This window comes from Mustela nigripes, chromosome 14 (assembly GCF_022355385.1).
Source record: "Mustela nigripes isolate SB6536 chromosome 14, MUSNIG.SB6536, whole genome shotgun sequence".
Taxonomy (NCBI): domain Eukaryota; kingdom Metazoa; phylum Chordata; class Mammalia; order Carnivora; family Mustelidae; genus Mustela; species Mustela nigripes.
This window is the reverse complement of record NC_081570.1, coordinates 12615925-12636920: the sequence shown is the minus strand read 5'-3', so window position 1 is coordinate 12636920 and position 20996 is coordinate 12615925. Positions and strand designations below refer to the sequence as shown.

The following is a 20996-nucleotide window of genomic DNA, read 5'->3' as shown; positions in this document are numbered from 1 at the left end:
GAAGGAGCACCCAGTCTGAGGCTAGAGCCAGAATCCCAGCCCCTGAGAGAATCATAAGAGGATTTACAAAGCAGCATGTAGGGGACTGCCAATGGATAGAGCACCTGCCAATGTATATGGCCTCTCCAAGTTCTCCTCGGCACAGAAGGAACCCAGAGAGAGAGAGAACAAGAGGAGAGATGGAGGGAATCAGAAAGGCAGAGAGAGAGACAAAGAGATAGAGACAGAGACAGAAAGGCAGACAGTGACCAAGAGAAACACAGAGACAGAAAGGCAGAGAGTGATGGAGACAGAGAGACAGAGACAGAGACCGATGGAGGTAGAGAGAGAGAGACAAAGGAAATGCAGACAGAGACAGAGAGACAGAGTGATAGAGAGACACAGTGACAGAGAGACAGAAACACAGAGAGACAGAGACAGAGAGAATGACAGAGAGAGACAGGGACACAGAGAGACAGAGAGTGCTATGTGCACTGGGCTGCCACGCCTCCCACCCAGCGAGAGCAGACACACTGTCACCGAGAAGCCTGCAGGGCCTCATGTGCGGCCGAGGTCTGCTGGTGAGTGTGTGGACACAGAGGGACGGTGGTCGGGAGCAGGGCAGGGCCCAGCCTGCTGCTTCTGAGCATCTCGGGCCCACGCACCAACAGGCTTCTGGCCCAGGGCCAGCTGCCCCCACCCCTCCTCTGGGTGCCAGGGTGGGGACGGGGAGGCAAAAATCCAGGATGAGGACAGCCGGTGGCAGGTTTTAGATTTTTTTTTTTAAGATTTTATTTATTTGTCAGAGACAGAGGGAGAGAGAACGAGCGAGCACAGGCAGACAGAGAGTCAGGCAGAGGCAGAGGGAGAAGCAGGCTCCCTGCCGAGCAAGGAGCCCGATGTGGGACTCGATTCCAGGACCCTGGGATCATGACCTGAGCCAAAGGCTGCCGCTCAACCAACTGAGCCACCCAAGCGTCCCCAGGTTTTAGATTTTAAGGCTGGAACTTCTTCTCTTGCCACGTGGCTCCCAGCCCGTTCCCTGGTGTCCACCAGACAGATTTGGGGGAAGAGGGCAGGGAGACAGGGGCCTGGGTTTCTGAGAGGTCATCTAGCTGTGCCAGCCAAGCCCTCTGTGCTGGGGGAGGCTGCCCCGGCCACCCACATGCGGCTGGCCCTGCCTGGACCCCCTGCCCATCCTCCCCATTATCACCACCTGGTAAATTCCTGGAGGCGTCCACACTCCGAGCTCACCTTGGCACTTACCCCCTCTCTGAGACCTCTCTCTGTCCCCCCATGCAGCCGCTTTCTCCCCCAGCTGGGCATCCAGTAAGCCCCAGGCCATCAGTGCAGCCCCAGCACTCCTCACCACCTCCCCCGCCCCCCAGTCCATGCCCTAACTCAGGGTGACATCGCTTCTCCCCGGGGTTGCTGCAGCAGCCTCTGCCCAGGCTCTCCCGGTCCTTGCTCACTGACCACACAGCAGCCAGCCGCCAAACAGGACTGGGCACCTCCTCTGGGTCTTTGGAGGTGCCTCTTTGCCCTTAGGGTTCAGTTCAAGCGTCTTAAGTCGAGGAACACATGATCTAGGCCCCACCACCTCCTCCAGCTGCGTTCTGCTCCTTGGCCTGCTCCAACCAGGTGGCCCACTTTAATTTTTGGGGTGCTGTACTCCCTTATCTTCAGAGGCTTGCACAAGCTCTTGCCTGTGTATTTTTTTTTTTTTTTCATTCTTCAAACCCTAGCTTCTATTTCCCTTCCTCTGGGAAGCCAACACTGACCCCTCGAGTCTGGGCTGGGGGTTCAAGCTACGTACCTATCATTTGACAAGCAATTCCAGTCCACGCCCTCTGCATCCCTAGCATGGAAGCTCCTCAGAAGCAAAGAGAACCTGTCTGCCTTGTTTGGGACTGTATTCTTAGCATCTAGCACAAGGCCCGGCACCCCGCAGGTGACCAGAAATATTGGCTAAGTAAGAGAGTAATTTGGGGATGCTGGATAGCGAATGACTTTTGCCCAGAACGCCTTGGGGGGGAAACTCACCATGGGGCATCGTCGGACCTTGTGTGACTCACACCTGTGTCCCAGGGACCGTGGCAGGCAAAAACAAACATCCTAAATGAATCCTCAAGGCCCCGAGAAGGAGGCTGTCTGTCTGCTTTGATAGCATTTTTCTCAGGCTCCTACCCTCTGACCTTCTAGAAAGCCACAACAGCAAGCTGCCCTGTTCTAATGGAAATTCCCAGCATCGCTTTTCTCTCAAGGCAATCTATAAATCACGCTGCAGAACTCCACCAGCACTGCAGAAATCAGTCGCTGACGGTCTGCCAAAGCCCCCCACGTTGTGCAAAGTTGTGAGCTGCACAGGAGGGGTTAGTCCAGCAGCTTGCCATGAGCTGCACCGTCTCCTTCAAAGTCAAGTTAGCCGGCACAGGCAGGGCCCCTGTGTGTGCAGAGCCCCCGTGTGTGCAGAGCTCCATAGTGGGAGCACTGAGGGGACCGAGGGAGGGCGGGGAGTGTGGGCTCAGCTTGCAGGAACACTGTCACCCCAGCAAGCTGGCTGCCTCCCCTTTTGGGTGGGTGTTATGTGAGCATCTGTCTCCCAGGCTGGGGAGCAATCCTCCAAGTGGTACAGGCGCTTCTACTCCTGGGCTTTTCTGTTTGAGTGTTTACTTCTCCTGCCTCCTGACTCCCATCCGTCTGGGCTGGAGGCTCGTGGGGAGGACTTAACATTTGAAGTACTTAGGAGCACGGATGCTGAAGCCAAACGGCCAGGGGCCGAATCCCACTTCTGTCCCTGACCAGCTGCATGGTCTTGAGCAAGTTTCTGCTCCTGAGCCAACGTCCCCCCTTCTAAAAAGCAGGACAAAGACAGCGCCTACCCCCAGGGTTGCTGTGGGGGTTAAATGAGCCAATATGCGTGAGGGACTTAGCGTCTGCCCTACGGTCAGTGTGGCCTCTAGTAAGTATTAGGTTCTTTTATTACTGCTACTGCTACTGTTCGCCAGACACTCCAGCAAATACTTGCCGGAAGCGTGTCATTGTATCCCCCACAATGCCCCATAGCGGGTTATTCCTTCCCTCATTTTCCAGGAGGGGCCACTGACAGGCCCCCAGCCACACACGCTGCTTCCCGACCACTCACGGGCTGGAGCTTGGGGACGGCGCGGGGAACCCGTCCCTCCTTCCTGTCACCTCCCGGTGCCCTCCCCCGCCAAGCACTCTGGAAGCTTGCCCTCAAGAAATGACGCCCCTCGTTTGCTGTCACAAGCCAGGATGACAAAGACAAGCGGTGGGTGCCGGATGGGTGGGTTGGGAGGAGGAGGAAGAGGACACCACCCGGGGCCCAGGCTGGAGCACCCGTCTCGTGTCTGGACACCTGACAGAACCGGCTTCATCCCGGGCTCATCGAGGCCAGCAGCTCCTGGGAAGGGGAAGATTCACACCCACTGAACGTCTCAAGTGAACAAGAAAAAGGCTAGCGTGGGGCTCCAGAGTCAGAAGGGCTAAGATTCGCATCCTAGCCCTGCACCTTGTGGGGGCTCATGTCACAGATCTGAGCCTCAGTTTCCCATCTATACAATGGCGTTGCTGCCAGCTCCTGCTTGGGGGGGGTACATGGGCAGCTCTCAGCTCTGTGCCTGGCATGGCGTGAATAATCAAGGAGAAGTTTCCAGACCCAGCCTCAGCGACTGATGGATTTGCTAGAATCTTCTGAGAGCCTGGGAATTTTTTTTTTGGGGTGGGGGGGACTGTGCCCAAGGGCTGCCTGGGACCCCAGGAGGCTCTCAAGCCTGTGGCTTGTGTGGGAAGGATAGCTCTTTGGTGCCAGAGGCGACACAGGCCACTGTAAACCCACACAGTGGTCTGGTGTGAATTAATAAAAGTGTCGGAAGCATGGGGCGCGCTGATTAGAGCACACACTGAGTCGGCCGTGTGGCCTTCTCAGGCAGGCCGTGGGGAGCACACAGGTCCACAGCAAGACGCCTGGAGGGATGAGACCGCGGAGGGGGAGTCCGGAGGCCGGGGCCGGGGTGTCCACAAGGATCATGAGGTTGTCTGTGCAGGCGAAGTGAGAACACAAGGTACCCACCCCCAGGGGTGTGAGGGAAGGGGGGTGTCTGTGCAAGACGAGACGGGCTAATGAGCTAAAAAGCAAGAGCGAGATGACAGCAGGCAGGAAGTGTGAGTCCTGGGGCAGCCTGCTGGGGACCGAGATGCCAACGGTCTCTCCGGGACACTCATTTGGGGAGCAGCAGAGCATCACCCACAGGCTCAGGGTCGGGGGAGGAGGAGGAGGGCCAAGGCACGCCGCAGCTCCAAATCACGCCCCTCACAGCTGACATGCTGCTCGAAGGGAAAAATCGGAACGCGACATTTGCGCCTCTTTATTCCAAGCAAGTCCCAGATGCAAGAATGATTAGAGGGACAGTGAGCGGGTCTGGTCAAGGCCTGGTTTTAGTGTAAGGGCATCTATCTTCACTATCTCTTTGAGAAATGACCAGAGGTCTGAAACTGCCCCTTGGGGTCAAGGTTAATTACTCCTGCCCCCCGAAAAGGGGAGGGTCATCCGTCAGGAGGTAGCCTGGCCTAAGGGTTAATGGAGTTTGAATCCCTATCAGAACTGAAGGGGCTTTGGGTCCTGGAGGGACTCATTCCCTTCCTCGGGTCTCTGCTCTCAACATGTCAGCACGGAAGGTCCCTCACTGACCCCCTCATCCCGCCAGTGACAAGAGTCATCAAGTCACCGAGGAGGCAGAGACTAGCTCAGTGCCTGGCACACGGGAGGCCACGCAACACGTAGTTGTTTATGAATAAATGCGAGATATCTGAAAAACACAAGAAAGAAAGAAAGATGGGGGAACTGAATGCTCGGACGATACAAGGAAAGCCACCACACGCTTATTAAAGAGAATAAATGAATTCATCTAATTTGTAGGATGCAAGATAAAGCCGCAAAAAAAATCAATTGCCTTGCGTTCTTACATCCCAGAAACCCACAGAAAATCCAATGAGAAAGATTCCATTTATAATAATAAAAAATAAATACTCAAGAGTTCTTTTAATTGGGGACACAAGATATTTGTTCTAAGAAATTATAAAAACCCAATGGAGGCTCAATATTAGGAAAAACCATCAACATAATTCATTACATTAGTAAATTAAAGGAGAAAAACCATATGATTACTTCAATGGATTTTTAAGAAACATTTAATTAATTTTTCTGTATAAAAACTCTAGGTAAAATTGGAATAGAAGTGAACTTCCTTTAAATGACACAAGTAGTATTTATCAGAAACCAGCAGCAAATATCATATGTAATGTTAAATGCAATCCAAAGAAAAACAGAATTAAGACAAGAAAACATTTTACAAGCATTCTGGAGGTTTTAGACACTGCAGTAAGGCAACAAATTATAACAAGTTCAATAAGTAATCACAACACCAATGTTTCTGCAGTTGCCAGGCATTATCTTATGTTTATTCGGGGAGATGAGAAAACTGGGCACAGAAAGATTCAGTAACTTGCCCAAAGTCACACAGCTTCTAGGGGGCAAAGCTAAAGTTTCAATCCAAGTGATCCGGCCCCAGGATATGTGCTTTTATAGGTTAAGAGAGAATATCTGTCAGTTGTTAGAAAAGTTACCACTATTTGCAGATGATATAGTCACATATATTTTTTTTAAATCCAAAAGAGTCAAGTTTTTTTATAAAAAGCCTGTTAGAATTGACAGGGCAGTAAGACGTCCGCGTGAAAGACAAACATGCTAACGTCACCGGTTTCCTTTATTCTACTAGGACACAACCTCCAGAGCAGTGCCCAGCACCCTGACTGGAACACATTGGGTTCTTGATAACTATTTGTTGAAAGATGACTCTATAGGGAGTAAGCCATTGTTTGGAGAGGGCAAATTAGGTCAGTGATGCCTTTGGATTTCTCTGACGGGTCCACGAAGGACTTCCTTCCAGCGTCCAGCTGGTCCGTCTCCAGCACGTGCTCTCAGTGCTCTCCCCAGGGTCCTTGCAACGCCCCCTTCAAACCAGCCAAGCCCCTCCCTGTCCCATCTTAGCCTGACACGTGGGTGGGGTCACAGCACGTTGTGCCTGCTGGAAACGGAGAAGGAGGGGGAAGTTCAAGTCGGCACTCTCTTAACCCAGCAGGCTAGGTGCCCTCCCTTTCTCCAGCCAATGCTCCGAGCGTTCTAGGGCTGTTGGCCATGCGTGGAGGGCTCAGATCTGCCCCATAGCCTGTGTTCACAGAGAACCAGAGGGCCATCATGAACGCTAACACAGGACAAGTACTGCCCACATGCCCGACTGGCAATGGTGTGATATATCACTCAAGCCAGGATACTATCCAGACGGAAAGAGGGATGCTCTTAACAGCTACCCTCAGATGACAAGCGCTGTCTGGATGGGTCCAGGCAAACTGGGTTGCATGGCTCCTCTCGCCGTCCTTCTGTAGCCCAAACACCGGTACGGAGGCTGAGTGATGAGACAAAAAGAGGCAGAACCTGGGAGTGACCTCAGATCTCTCTGCCGCCGGCCTCCCTGCGCTGGTGGCTTCTTCGCCTCCAAGCGCCCACATATCAGGAATCGAGTCAGGTTGAACTTGGACCCTTAGGACCCGTGGACTTCTGGGGTTGCTTGCAGAACACTCACAAGGCTGGGCTGGTGGAAGCCAAAGAGGGGAGGAGGTCAGGGAGGGGCAGGGCCCAAGCGGTGCCTCAGGGGTTTTATTCTAAAGCTACCGAATGATTAACCTGGTTCTGTCTCCAAAAGGACACTCTGGCCACTGTGTGGACATTGGATTGGGGGAGGGGGACGGAGGGTTGGGGGGATGGGCCTGGAAGCAGGCAGTGCAGTTAGGGGGCTGCCAACTCTAGGTGGTGACAGAGGCTTGGGAAGAGAGGGGTGGCCAGGACATGGGAGGAAGCAAGTGGGTTCGGGCGGCATTCTGAATGGTACAACCGGGGGGCTATAGGATGGGGTGGGGAAAGGGAGGAGAAAGGAGAGATCCCTAGGTTGTTGACCACGTAACCTGGTGGATGGGGATACCATTTACTGAGACGGGGAAGAACGGAGAGGAACAGATTTGGGGGAGAAATCCAGAATTTTCCTTTGACCATGTCAAGTCTGAGATGCTTGCGAGATATCTTGGGGGTGGTGGGTGTCTAGAGATTTGGAATATCAGCTGCTGTTGCTCTTTTGCTGACAATTCTTCAAATATCCCCTGTGGCTACAATCCAAGCTCCATTAGATGGGGACCCCAGATGCCGCGCGTCCTGCTTGAGTCCCTGACTGCCTTTAGCCTCCTCCCCCTGCCCCAGCCCCCACCCCATCCTTCACCAGCACCTGATGGCTGGTCCGGCGGACCAGTCCTCTGGGCCTTTGCACCTGTTCCTGTTTGCCATACCCTCTGTCCCCTCCTCCTTCCGGAACAGCTCCAGACCAGGGCGGGGGATGCCTTGTCTGTGCCTCTGTGATATCCTGCATCCTGCCTCTCCCGGCAGAGGGTGAGCCAGGGACAGCCCCTCTGTGCAATGCCTGCACCCCCCACAGGGGTCTACTGGGAGTCAGTTCTATACCAGAAGGAAGGACCTGGAAACCTCAGTCAGCCAGAGCGTATGGATTCAGACAGGCTTCACTTCTCTCCGCCTCCCTGCGTGACTCGATATTCACAGAGTAAACAGGGTCAAAGGGGAATGTTTCAACCACTTCAGGAAATAAGCAGCTTTCCAACACCCTCAATTATTTTGGAAACACCTGCTCACATATAATTAATGTGCCAATTAAAGTGATTATTATCACCATTAAAGCAGGTCCCCCAAGAACCACCACTTGACAACACTTGTTTAGATTCATTTGCGTTCCTCCTCCGCCTGCAAAATAATATTATTAATAATAATAGGATAAAAATTCCATTTCTTGAAGAAGAGTCTGCAGCTCAGACTTGCCGCTACTCCAGGCTGCCTGCCTTCGTCACGAACGGGGCTCCTGAGGGCGAAGCGCCACGATTCGAAGACCTTGCCATGGACGGGACCACCAAACACTCTCCCACACGCGCCCCAGGCACCTGGGCAGCTGCCCCGCATGAGCAGAGAGCGTGGGGTATGGGCACAGGTCTGGTCCCCTCCACCTGTCGGCTCTGTGTGCGACTGCATCATCTCTGCGGGGGGAAGCTGCTCTCCCTGGGGTCCCCCTTCCAGGGTGACGCCCCTGCGTGGCTCTGCAGAAATGCCCCAGCTGTGTCATGAAGACAGCCACAAGCAGCCAGGCCCAGACATCTCCAGCCCACTCCGCTCATCTGGCTGGCCCTTTTCCCCAGAAGGAGGCTTGAAGTCCTCGTATGGGGAAGAGACAGGCTTCCCAGGTTACGGGGATCAGCCCTTCTGAGAGTCTAGTCCTGGGATTGCCTGTCACTGGGGAGGGGGGCACCCCCAGGATGGCACTGATAGCGTTTGGTGGTGCCTCTCTGAAGGCGTGGCTCTGGAGTCAGGCAGCACGATTCAAAGCGAGACGGGCCACTCTCCCATAGCACGACGGCGCCTCACCTCAGGATCCCAGGCTCCGAAATGGGAATCACGGTGTTCAGGTAGCAGGGCCCGTTCTTCTTCCCCAGTGGGCTGCCCTCTTCCTCCCCCCAACGCTCTCGGAGTCTCATTCTGGGGGCATGGGGAGACCAGCCTGGAGAGGAGGCAGGGGCCACAGCAGGCGACAGCAGAAATCCCGGTTTCCATCATGAGAATAATGGGGACACTGCCCTGTTGTGTTGCAGGCAGGGCGATGCGGACAGAGGGGTGCTGGACATGACCTTGGGCAGCAGAGTGGTCTTCTGGATCTAGTCTTCCCCTCTTCCTGGTTCCCAGGCATCTGCTGCTTCAGCTGCTTTGAAGGCTCACTCAAGGGTGTGGTGCCCACACGTGTGTGACTCTCGGGAGAGCCACAACCCACCCCTCTCCTGGGAATCTAGAACTTTCCAGGAACCTGGTGTCCCACACTGGATGTGTGGCCTCGCCAGGCTGGGTGAATGCTCCATTTCCTGCCTTGTCACGATGTCATTGCTGGGCAGTGGGAATGGTTACACCACAGAACCCTAGAGCTGAAATGGACAGCGTCAACCTGCCCTGCGCTCACTTGGACCAGGAGGCCAGAAATCCTATCTGTTGCATTTTTTTTTTTCTTTCTTTTGACAGATAGAGATCACAAGTAGGCAGAGAGGCAGGCAGAGAGAGAGGAGGGGAAGCCGCTGACCAGAGAGCCCGATGTGGGGTTCAATCCCAGGACCCTGGGATCATGACCTGAGCTGAAGGCAGAGGCTTAACCCACTGAGCCACCCAGGCACCCCCTGTCTGTTGCATTTCTGACCCGTGACTATTCTAACATTTGCTTAGTTGCTTAGAGCCTTCCAAGGCTGGGGGATCTCTTCAGTCCCTAAGGCACCCTATCCCTTGTTGACAAGCTCCAATTGTGAGAATATGTGTTATCTCATCCGCTAAGAGTTTACTTCTGTGTCCCTCAGAACCACATAAGCCCTTCATTCACTCACTCACTCACGAATTCATTCATTCTCTAGGTACGTGCCTGGCCACAGGGACAAACAGGGTACCTGGTCCTGGTCAACAGAGGTTACATTCCAGGAGAAAGACATTCCACGGTTATAATTAGTCGCCACTTCGTGAGTTCTCAGTGAGCAGACACCAAGCCCCTTTGCGGGGGGGTGGGCAGTTACCACAATTTCAAAGCCTTTCTTTGATCACCGTTCACGGAATACCCATGTCCCTGCTTCACAACAAGTGCTATACAAACAAGGCCGTGCTGTTAGGTCGTTCCTACACAGGGCTCTGTTCCCAGCGCTTAGCACACTGTGGATGCTTGAGAAACACCTGTCTTCGAAACGAGCACGTGAGTCCAGGGTGCTGGGTCAGGAGGTAGACTTCTGAGTATCCTGAGATCGTGAAGAGAATCTAACTCAGCCTGGTCACAGTGGTTGAATGGGGAAGAAGCTGGAAGGGGAAAAATGCATGGGGCAGGGGGAGGTCTCTGGGAATGACCTTGTAGCTGACCTTGGCGAGCAAAGGGGAGTTTGCCAGCTGGAGCAGGTCGAGGAGGATGGCAGCGCGTGCACCAGTGCGTTCCAGGAGCCGCAGACAGGCCATGAGATGGGAGCGGTGGGCCCATTTGGGAACATGGTAGGAAGCGTTGCTGCAGAAATCAGCCAGTGGAGCTTGAATCAGAAAGGACCTCGTATCCTGGGCCTGTGACCTTGAACATGGTCGTTAAGGTGATGGAGGCTCTTGCGAAGGGTGGGGTGAGAGGTAGAAGTGCAGTTATGGTATTATCAGTGATCAGGTGTGTGGTTTGGAAAAGTGCCAGGCTCTGCGTATCTGCAAGGGGGGACTGTCCAAATGCCCATGGGCGTCTCTGAGTGCCCTGCTAAGAAGGCACAGTCACCCTGAGCGTGACGCACCCCACCAGGAGAAGGTGAGCCGAGGAGGGGAGGAGGATCCCGGGCTGGTGTTTCTCGGAAACATCCCTCATTTCAGCCACCTCCCTTTCCATCCCAGGCGTGCTGGAGTGCAAGTTCACCTTTAATCCTCTGCGACAAGTTAAGTCAGCCCCTTGTCACTTAAACCCAGCAGGGCTCGGTCAGGCCAAAGCTGCTGGAAACCGCACTCTGGGCTCAATATAGCTCCCGGAGTCCGCTGGCTCGGAGCTTCTGCATTTCTGATGAGGAGCGCCCAAGCCTCGCTCTGGGAGCGCACAGTGCCAGCCGCAGCCTCCCCAGCTTAGGGTCCTCTGGGGGAAGGAGGGAGACTGGATGCAAGGTGGGATCGAGACAGCACATTCCATACACACCAACCCCGCTTCACCGTTTTGTTTTCCTGATGAAGAGCCTGAGGCTCTGATTTGCTCAAGGTCACACAGCAGGATGTCTGGTCCCCAGACCCTTGCTGTTTTCTCTTCTATGCACTTGGTAAGTGAGGACGAACTCCCAGGACTGAGCTAAGCCATCAAAATGTCTTCTCAGTCCTGTATGAAACCCTCCCGGCAGAGAAACGGTCTCCTTGCTAATTTCAGAAACTTGATCTTAATCCTCCAAAGAGGATGGATTTCTCTGCTCAAAACACGACCCCCCCCAACCTTGTGCCAGGGAGAACGGTGACATATTAGCAAAGCCTCCCCCTCCACTCCTTTCTCCCTCTTCCATCCAAGGGCATCTGTGCACACATCCAGACTGACTGTCCTGAGCTGTCCGGGCTGAGTCCAACCGCCCAACGTTCTTCCCATGTGAGGCTGCCTACAGCACAGTCTTCCCACCAGGTCCCTGGAGTGCTCACGGGCCACGGGCTCTTTAACTCAGCCTTGCAGCCCCTTGGTCTCCTAGATCCATGCTGAATGTGGCCCCGGGTGACCCGAGGGTGGAGACCCTGCATGTTTCATTCTCTTGAGCACCTGGACACCTGCTCTTCTGGGGCTTTTCACGGGGACATCGCAGACCCCTCTGAGAATACCTGGCCTCTTCTCTCCCCAACCAGAACCACGTACAACATTTTGGGCATACTTTCTGGGGTCCAGAAGCTTATTAGCCTACTCCGGAGGGATCCAAAGATCCCACGTAAGGACCATGGCCCTGGGCTTGGCCAGCACCATGGCACGTACTGGAGAAACAGATAAATAAAACTCAGCAGTGGACACAAAAACAAGATGCGTAACTAGGATACAGGTGACACGTCTCTAATGGAAGTCTGTACAAAGTGCTAAGGAACTTGCGGGAGCTCCGGCTTGGTGAAGGACATCTGGCCAGGCGCACAGAGAGGATTTAGTAAGCTAAGTGAAGCCTTTGTCCCCTGCTCTGTGGGTGAAGGAAGCAGCTTGTCTGCAGGGCATCTCCTCTGTTTCCATAAATCCCTGTAAGATGCTTGGGAGAGGGCGATCAAGCCCGTTTGCTAGATGAGAAAACGGATCTTTATAATGTGTTGAAGCCTGGCAGGCCTGGAATCTTGCCCCTGTGGAAAGGCATCCACCTGGCTCTTTCGGTGTCCGCCCTGAGTACCATGCTCTGTATGGAGCAGAGCCTCAGGGAGGTTGTCGGATGGTAGAGCTGGGATCTCTCCTCCAAATACCACATGCACTGCAGAGTTACTCTAGGATCCCCAAACTCTCTGGGCAGCCACTTTCCCATTCTCCAGGAGGAGAGCATGGCTGCCGCTAGGTCTGGGCTGCAAGGCTGGGCAAGTTCGGAATAGACAGTGTAGCTGGTAGCTTATGAAAGACGTACACACGGAAAGGGACCCAACAGAAGAAACGGAGTCTTATTCTTATGTTACGGCAAAGGTTTGTCCGGAAGATCAAGGTCAAATTCCCTGAACAGCTGAAACCTCAAGGCCACACCGCTGCTAGCCTCTGCGTAGCCTTCAGCCTCCGTGCCTCCTTCAGCCTCCTCATTCCAAGGAGGCTGCTCTTGTCCAGGTCCCCAGTGGGCTCCATGTGTCTCATCCTAAGTCATCTTGTCGCAGCACTGGACACAGCTGGCTCTTCTCCCTTGGGACTGAAACCCCCATGCACTTGGCTTTCGTCAAACCTGATGGCTGCTTCACTTCAGCCTCTCCCCTGGTCTACTTTTATCTATCTCTAAATTTTGAGTGCCCCAGGGGCCAGCACTGGGTGCTCTTCTCACACCCCCTTCCCCCAACCTCCTGCCCAGGTCCACTAGCTCTATCTGAGGTCCCCAGATATAAATCTCCAGTCCTGATCTCAATCCAGAACCCCTGACTTGCAGCCTCAGCGGCGGCTATGACAACTCTACCCCCATGTCTTAGAGGCCCTGGGAACTTAACCCAGGTGACGGGAATCTCTGCTAGCCCTCCCGTCCCCTCCCCCCCTCGTCCACCACCACCGTCCTCCCGGTGTCAGGAAATAGCACCCTCCCCCACACCTAGTTCCTGGAACCCGAAAGCCAGGAGTCACCCTGAATCCTCCTTTCCTTCCTCCTGTGAGCACATGAGCAAGCCTGTTAGAGGCCACCTGCAGGTCACCGCAGGACTTCTTTCCTTCCCACCAACTCCAAGGCCACCATCCCAGCTGCTGCCACCCCTTGCCCGTTACTGCTGGATCACCCTCCATGCGTCCCTCTGACTCCAGTCTTGCCCTCCACTCCACCCTCTACCCACATGTGACCTTTTAACAAAGTGAACCAGATCCCGTTACTCCCCTGCTCCAAACTCTCCAAAGCTGCCCTTAGAATAACTCCAGACCCTGTGCCCTGGAACACCAGGCCTGGCAGGAAGGGTCCTGCTTGTCTGTCTGTCTCGCCTCATCTCTGAACTCCCCACAACTAGTTACATTCCAGCCCCGAAGGTGGACTTTTTTTCTGTTCTTTGAACATGTGAAGCTTATTCCCAGGACAGCTCCTCTGCAATGTGCTCCTCTCTCTCCTTGGAATGTTCTATCTCCTTCCCCCGGCAAGATGGATTCTTGGTTGCCTTTGAGGTCTCAGCTTAAAGGAGTCTTTTCCTGACCACTCAGTCCCTTTCCATCCCGCCAGACTATTTCAAGTCTACGCACTGCTCTTACCTTTGTCTGGTATTTTTCCTGTTTGTTTCTCTTTTTACCTCCTCCCCCAAGCTCAGCTACAGGAGTTCAGGATCTTGGTGTCCTGTTCCCTGATGCACACCCAGTGCCTAAAGCCATCCTGCTCAGTAACTACATGCTGGATCAATTAATCTTGACCGAGTGAATGGAGCAGCCAGCTTCCATCAGTTTCCCATGCACCAGAACATGGTCCCTAGCAGTGCCAAGTGCATTAGGGTCACCTGGGAACTGGTTCAAAGTAAAATGAACTCAGGCCCCAAATCTCAGCCAATGGCATATTTTTACAGGTTCTTTTGGAAATTCTACGGAGCGGCTGGAGTGGACCACTCCTGAATCTTTACGGCCAAACCACCATTAAAGACCACTGATTGGGGCTGCAATAACTGCAATTCAAACTCTGACCTCTAGGGGGAGCATCCAGGTTTCTCTACGACTCCACCCCCAGAAGGAGGAGCCCTATGAAAAGGGTCTGGGGTGGAATCAACCTGTTCCTGAGAGTGGAAGAAATAAGTGCAATGGAAGTAGCTTTGAGGGGCGCCTGGGTGGCTCAGTGGGTTAAAGCCTCTGCCTTTGGCTCAGGTCATGATCTCAGGGTCCTGGAATCGAGCCCCGCATCGGGCTCTCTGCTTGGCGGAGAGCCTGCTTCCTCCTCTCTCTCTGCCTGCCTCTCTGCCTACGTGTGATCTCTGTCAAACAAATGAATGAAATCTTAAAAAAAAAAAAAAAAAAAAAAAAAAAAAAAGTATCCCATTTCATTCTAAAAAAAAAAAAGGAAGTAGCTTTGAAAATGTGTTCTTACTTCTTCTTTTTGTGTTATAATCAGCTGTCCTTTGGCAGGCCCTCTCCCTAGCACACTGTCCTTCCTCTTGTAACTGGGGTGGTGAGATGGGACACAGAGCAGTCTTCATCAGAGAGATCCTGCCCCTTTGGGAGGCCAGGGGTGAGGGAGAGAGTCCTGGAAAAGGCAGCTCAGACCAGCTTGGCCCTGGCTCTGTGAAGAATGTGTCTTTCTTACTCCCTTCCTCCTCCAGATTTAGGAGCTGTTAGAACAGGATACGTGGGTCCAGGGGAGGAACAAGGAGCAGTCAGCCTGGGTCCAAGCCAGAGGGGGCCGGAGAGGTGGTCTGGCTCACTTCTCCAGGACTGAGACCTGGTCTCTACTCATCACCAAGAGTGTACCTGCCTTCTCCTCCTTGATGATATCATTGGATCATAATGTCCTCTTGTGATCATCACTTTCTATTTTGGTTTCAGACAACAAAACGTTGTCAAGGACTTACACTAAAAGAGAGCCAATGCCAGTAAAAAACATTTCAAAATAACTCTTTGCTTCAGGGAGAGAAGAGCTAAGATCCACTGACATGGCTTAGCTATGTGATGACATTTCCAAGAATTGAAATCCAGTGGAATTCACCAGCGTAACCACAGAGACACGAAGAATGTACCATTCTAAATGTTTGTCTCTCCTCGTCTGCTTTGGGACTGTAGGAGGGAGGATAGAATTCAAGGAATCTGACAATCCCTGGGGCTCTTCCCAAAGCACCTTCCACTTCAGTATATAGTTTCCTTTCCTCAATCCCTTAAGCCATCATGAGACATGCTAGGACAGTGGCCACCATTTTGAATAGGTGCTGCAAGGAGTCAAGCCTTGAGTTTGTTGGCTGCAGACATGATCTCTCAAAGCCTACAGCGTAGGTGTTTTCATGTGGAAACATGAGGATTCTAGAATACAGAAAGGTTAGGTCACTGCCCAGACACACACCCTGAACTCATATGCGAGTATCCTGACGTCTCAGCCCCCTTATCCTTCCCAGCCTCATGGGCCAGACTGGCCACAGCCCTAGGCACTGAGAAGAGCCCCTGGGCGGGCGCTCGTCCCAGCCGGGTAGCATCACGGAGAAGGCCCCCATACCGTGAAACAAACACCCAGGAACATGCTCCCCACCAGGTGAAAGAAGTGAGATACAGGGGCATTGTCACTGCGGCTATCTCTCCCCTCTCTATCTCCTTCCGTGGCTCTCTTTTCTGTGGTCTTGTAACCTGGGCCCAGCGCAGCTCTTGGGAACAAATTGTGAAGGAAAAAGACAAAACAAAGAAAAGATGATAAAAACTGCCATGAAAGGTTAAGCTCCCATGATTCTCTGTGGCTGTTTAATGGATTTCTATGATATAAACAGACCTTTGGCTTTGCCTGCTGGGCAGGTGACCTCCAACTAAATGAGTTTAGACAGTATTCCCTAATAAGAAATGTTCCTATTTTCCCCACACTCCACCAAGCCCCCTGAGCATACAAAGACCCACTGTCCCCTGCAGACCAATGCTATAGGCTGTGCACACATGCCCTACCGGAAACACAAGTGGGCTATGTGACACGGTCTGCATTTGTACCCATAGCTCCATCACTTGTTCACTCAACAAACACCTAACTGAGGTGACTCCGCGGGAGGCGTTATGGATACAGTGGGGAAAACATTCAGCCTTGAGCTTGAGATGTTCACCATTCAATTGACAAAGAGGTGTTTTGACACAGAGTGGGAAGAGCTGGAGTATAGGGGAATCATGGAGGAAACATGGAGGAGGGGAATGTCTAGAACTCTGTGGAAGTCAGGGAAGGCGACACAAGCTGAGACAAGATCTCTTTGGATGGCCTCAGTATCTTCATCTGAAAAGCCCTCGTAACAGACCCGGGCCCACAATGTCAAGGTGAGAATCAAAGGCAGTTACATACCCAGTGCCTAGCACACAGTAAAGGCTCAATAATATTAGTCACCCAGATTCGTATTTGTAGCATTACTGGATGAGTCCCCAGTTATAGATGCGAATGGATAGAAATGATTAAGTCAAGGATATTGTTAATCATTTGTTTTCTAGAACCAAGTCCTGACTTTAATGCTAGGGTAGTTTGCTTTTTAGGTGACCATCCCCTACTGGCCAAGTATGGAATTGCACCCCTGCTCTATTCGCCTCTGCAGCGCTCTAGAGAAAAAGCATGAACCTGGGAAATTCAAATTGGGAGAGGAAGCCATACAATGGTAGAGAAAGCATGGGGAGATGGGAGGAGGGCTGAGAGGCACCCTGAGGGTGAACAGGGCTTTGACAGACAACTAGGATACCCAGGACCTCGGGTGCCTGACAACCTTGTTGACATCTCTCCATTTTCAAAAACGTGTTCTGAGAATGATGATCGCCCTGCCTATCCCTTCCATGCTCCTCTCCCTAGCCTAAAAACTGGCTCCATGAGCAGACACCCTTATTCCCTTGCCAGGAAAGCACAGAATATTCCAGAGGCCTCTGAAAAAATTGCACATATCTATAGCACATTGTCCAATAGAACGTTCTGTCATGATGGAAATGTTCCATACTTACTCTGCCCAACATGGTAGCCACCAACCGCATGTGGGTAGTGAGCTCTTGAAATATGGCTAGTCTGGCTAAAGACAAGGATTTTTAATTTAATTTGATCCAATTTAATTCAATTTAAATTTAAATAACCAATGTGACTAGTAGTGGCTGCTATATTGAACAGCACAGACACAGAGTCTCCTAACTGCAGATGTTTTCTTGAGTCTATTCTATAGTTTTGGCATTTTTTTCTACAAACTGGGCAGACTGTGGGGCAAAGTGCCCAGGGTGCAGGCCCTGGCCACCTCCTCCCTCCCCCTCCCCTTACCCCACTCCGAAGACAACCACATGGTGAGACCTTCCCAAATGCTCAGCCAGAGGTCTTGTTAACCCCAAGGGAGTGATCCCTTTTGCTTCAGACAATTTCATCAGCTCTGCCAATCTACCCAAAGAATCCAATCCATTCATGACATTGCTGAAAGCTCAGGATGATTCCATTGCTAAGATAATGTCTTTAGGACCAGAGGGGAGGCTGCTGGGCTTTACACGTCTTGGGCCATTTTGTACCCACTGGGCTGAGCGGGCAGTGGCGGCCTCCCCACAATGCCCTGCTTTTCCCTTCTAAAGAGATTGGAGACACAGCCCTGGCTGGGTCTGTGTAATCTATTCATTTCCTTCCAAGCCGGGCTCTGTAAGCTCATTCACGGAGGGTGGGCAAAGGAAGCTGGGGAAGCAAACAGACGTACAGAAAACAAACAGTACTGGACAGCTCCCTGTTTGTGGGGGGGCAGCTGCAGGGAGATGGAGGTGGGAGAATCAGGATGCGGAGGCTTGTCTGGTGGGGAGGGGGTTCTGACCAGAGGAGAGTGGGGCCCCCATTGCTGCCTCGCCCACATCCTCTGGAAACCATGCCCCGCCTCCACAAGGAGCCTTGGCTCCTGCAGCCCCCATCTTGGTAAGCTCTTATCTCTCCATTCAGCTGGCTCCTTGGGAAAAGAGGCGGTGGGTGGGGGAAGGCCAGAGTGGCAGCCAGCAGAGAGAGAACTGGCAGCATGGGGACACTTCCTTGGAGTCTCCCCCCAGCCTCCGCCCCCACCCGCACCAGCACAGACAGGGCACGCGAGGTTCCCCTGGTCCCAAGGAGACTTCCAAGTCAGCTGAGCCTGCTCCCTCAATCCAGCTACAGAATCACAAGGGCCCAAACATTTGGCTCCGGTGGGCGATTTGCATGTGATTTGCATACATCTGCATACCCCCTCCCCACTCCAGAGGCACGCAGTCAAAGGATGTGAAATGAAGTAAAATAAATTAATTAGTGCAGCCTACCATAGCCCAGTACACAGGGCCTGACACCGTAAGAGATGCAACTGATTTTTAAGGCAATCAACGTGATGGCAGGCTAGGGTGGAGGGAGATGGAGTGGGGGGTTGTGATGGGGGAGTCTCAGCATCGGGGGTACAGATGGGGAGGGAGAGTCCATGTCTGGACTGAAAGCTGGGCGTCTTTGTCCAGCCCCCAGCCTTCCCTCCCATCGTCGGGGGATGCAGGGTGGAGCGTGGAGCCCTGTGTTCTGGATTTGTACACCTGGGCCTGCCGCTGGCACTGCCCCCACCCTGGCGGCCCCCTCCGCAGGCCGATTTTCAAAATTCCATTTCAAACCAGAGTGGGGACCATTGCTTCAAGGGCTGGCTAGGCAATGAGGTGTCCACTGGTGGTTCCCTGTCTGCAAGCCTCGCCCCCATCTACTGTTCCCATTGGGTCTCCGGATTCCTCTTTGCCAGCTGGGCGGGTCTTCTGCTTCCCTTCATTCCGATCCCATCTAGGGATGGTGGAGGGAGAGACAGTCCCTTCGTTAGCAGTGAGCTGCAGATAATTTAGCCCGGTCCTTCTGCCAGGTGCTAATGAGATGCTCGCAGTGTGTGTCAGCCAAGTAGCTCCCGTATCATGTAAATACGCCTCTTAGTGATTCAGTTCATGGCACTGTTTAGCGTATGCCTTGACTTTCTCTAGGCCTGTTGATCTACCCAGGATGGCAATCTCATCTAACGCTGGGGCCCTGCGGGGTGCTCAATGTCAGGTTCACACCTGTGGGGCCCAGGCTGCGGGGAGAGCTTAGGTGGGCTTGGTGGGGGAGGATCCTAGAGGCAATTTCAGGTGGGAGGGGCTATCGTGCTAAGATGGAGAACAGTGATTTTGGTTAAAAGGAGCCCAAGCTACAACCAACAAACCAGCAAATGAGGAAGCAAAGAGCAAGAAGGCAAGAAGGACCGGTAAGGACAGGAGGGGACAAGCAAGGCTAGAGTGAGAGCGAGGAGACCCAGGAGCGCAGATCTGGGTCAAGGCATTGAATGATGAGTGCGCCCTGGCGGGATCTGCTAACGTGGGTTTGTGTGCAGGGGGAGTGTGAAGGAGCAAAGGAACCAGTTCCAGAAGCCTGGTCGTCAAACTGCCCATGCCCCCACTCCCCTGCACTCCACACTCTGCACCCCCCACCTGCTCACTCCATCTGCTCCATCCCGGGCCCTTCCACTCAACTGTGTCATCTACGGGTGTCATCTGCAGAAAGGGCAATGCAGCAGACAGAGGTTAGACAAGTGTTGTTTTAGCTCGGGGGGTTGGCAAGCCATGGCCATTGGACCACATCAGCCTATGGCCTGTCTCTGCAGAGCCCACTAACCAAGAATGGTCTTTTACTTCTTTGAATGGTTGAAAATATAAAAAAGGAGAGTATTTCGTGACATATAAAAATGATACGAAATTCAAGTCTCAAGGTCCATGAATAAAGATTTATTGGAACCCCGCCATGGCCTCCCGTTGACATATTGTCTGTGGCTGTTTTCACACTAGAGCAGCAGAGCTGAGCCGTCGTGACACAGACCATACGGTCCCCAGAGAGGAAAATATTTACTATCCGGACCTCAGCGACACGTGGTGCCAAACCCTATTTTAGAGGGTTTTAGAGCACGGGAGGGAAGTTCTCTGCCCAGCCCGTTCCCAAGATGGCGGCATCTTGCTTTGTGTGAACCTGAGCATGGCATGGCAAGAATGTCAGTTTCAACTGGACCTTCTCCCGAGCCCCGCCAGCCCCGACTTCCTTTTGGCCAAGGGATACCAGGCTGGGGTGCCCGGTTCAGACACAGGAAGGTTCCTATCAGTGGTTGAAAAGGCCAACACTTGCGTCCCATACCCACAGCTGGTCCTCCTGCTGCCAACAGCTGGGCCCTGGACAGGTGGGCAGCCCTCCTCAGACCCAGCTCAGGGTGCCAGGCACCAGGACAGTCCTACACGTCATCGAGTGAGAAGGCAGACTATGTCTGTAATTGGTTTTAAGAAAGCAGGACGCCGTCACCCAGAGCCTCATGACTGACATTCCAGGCTTCGTGGTTCCTTACTTGTTACACAGCAAACCAGGGCCCACAGGGTGCTCACACTTGGTATTGGTGGAGCTTCCTGAGCATGGGGACATATTAGGGACACCAAGGAGGCCAGAAAGAGAGAGATCCTGAGGTCAGAGGAGAAGCCTGAACAAAGCAGTCTCAGAGAACAGTTTGGGAAGAGGGCAGAGGACAACACAGAGCTGGGACTGAGGACACAGCCAAGCCTGCAGAAGACTCCAGAGGGACTCTGGGGACTCTGCCTTCAGCCCTGACTGCGGCACGGAGCGACTTACCCGGTACCACACGATCTCACGCATGCGACCATCCGTCTTGAAGTTACACTTCAAGGTCACGGCGTCACCAGCCACCACGGGTGGGAGAGGCTCAATGTTGACAGTCAGGTAGCCTATGAGAAAAAGGAGAAGGGAGGTGAGGGCATGGGGGGAGCAGAAGGGCTGGGCTGACCGGGCAGGGCAGGGCGGGAGAGAGCTAGCACAGCTGTTGGGGGGGAGGGTGCTTTTCTCCCCGGAGCCCGTGGGATGGGTCCCCACGCCCGAACGCCACTCACCACTCTCTTCTTCCCTCTCATTGACGACTCCACCCTAAGAACCTCCCTGGCCCTTGCGGGTCCGTCCAGTCCTAAAACACTTCTTGGCATCAATTTTCCCTTCAAACTACCTGCTAGCAGCTGGAGAAAATGCCT

At 53.2% G+C, this 20996-nt stretch overlaps 1 protein-coding gene across 1 annotated transcript in view; it reads right to left on the bottom strand.

Moving 5' to 3' along the window:
* The window catches only part of IGSF21 (immunoglobin superfamily member 21), a 234012-nt gene that overhangs the window by 113436 nt on the left and 99580 nt on the right, over positions 1–20996 (bottom strand). Inside the window, exon 2 of the mRNA XM_059374901.1 lies at positions 20587–20699. Within this exon, the coding sequence (XP_059230884.1) occupies positions 20587–20699 (113 nt within the window). The remainder of the gene's footprint in view (positions 1–20586; positions 20700–20996) is intronic.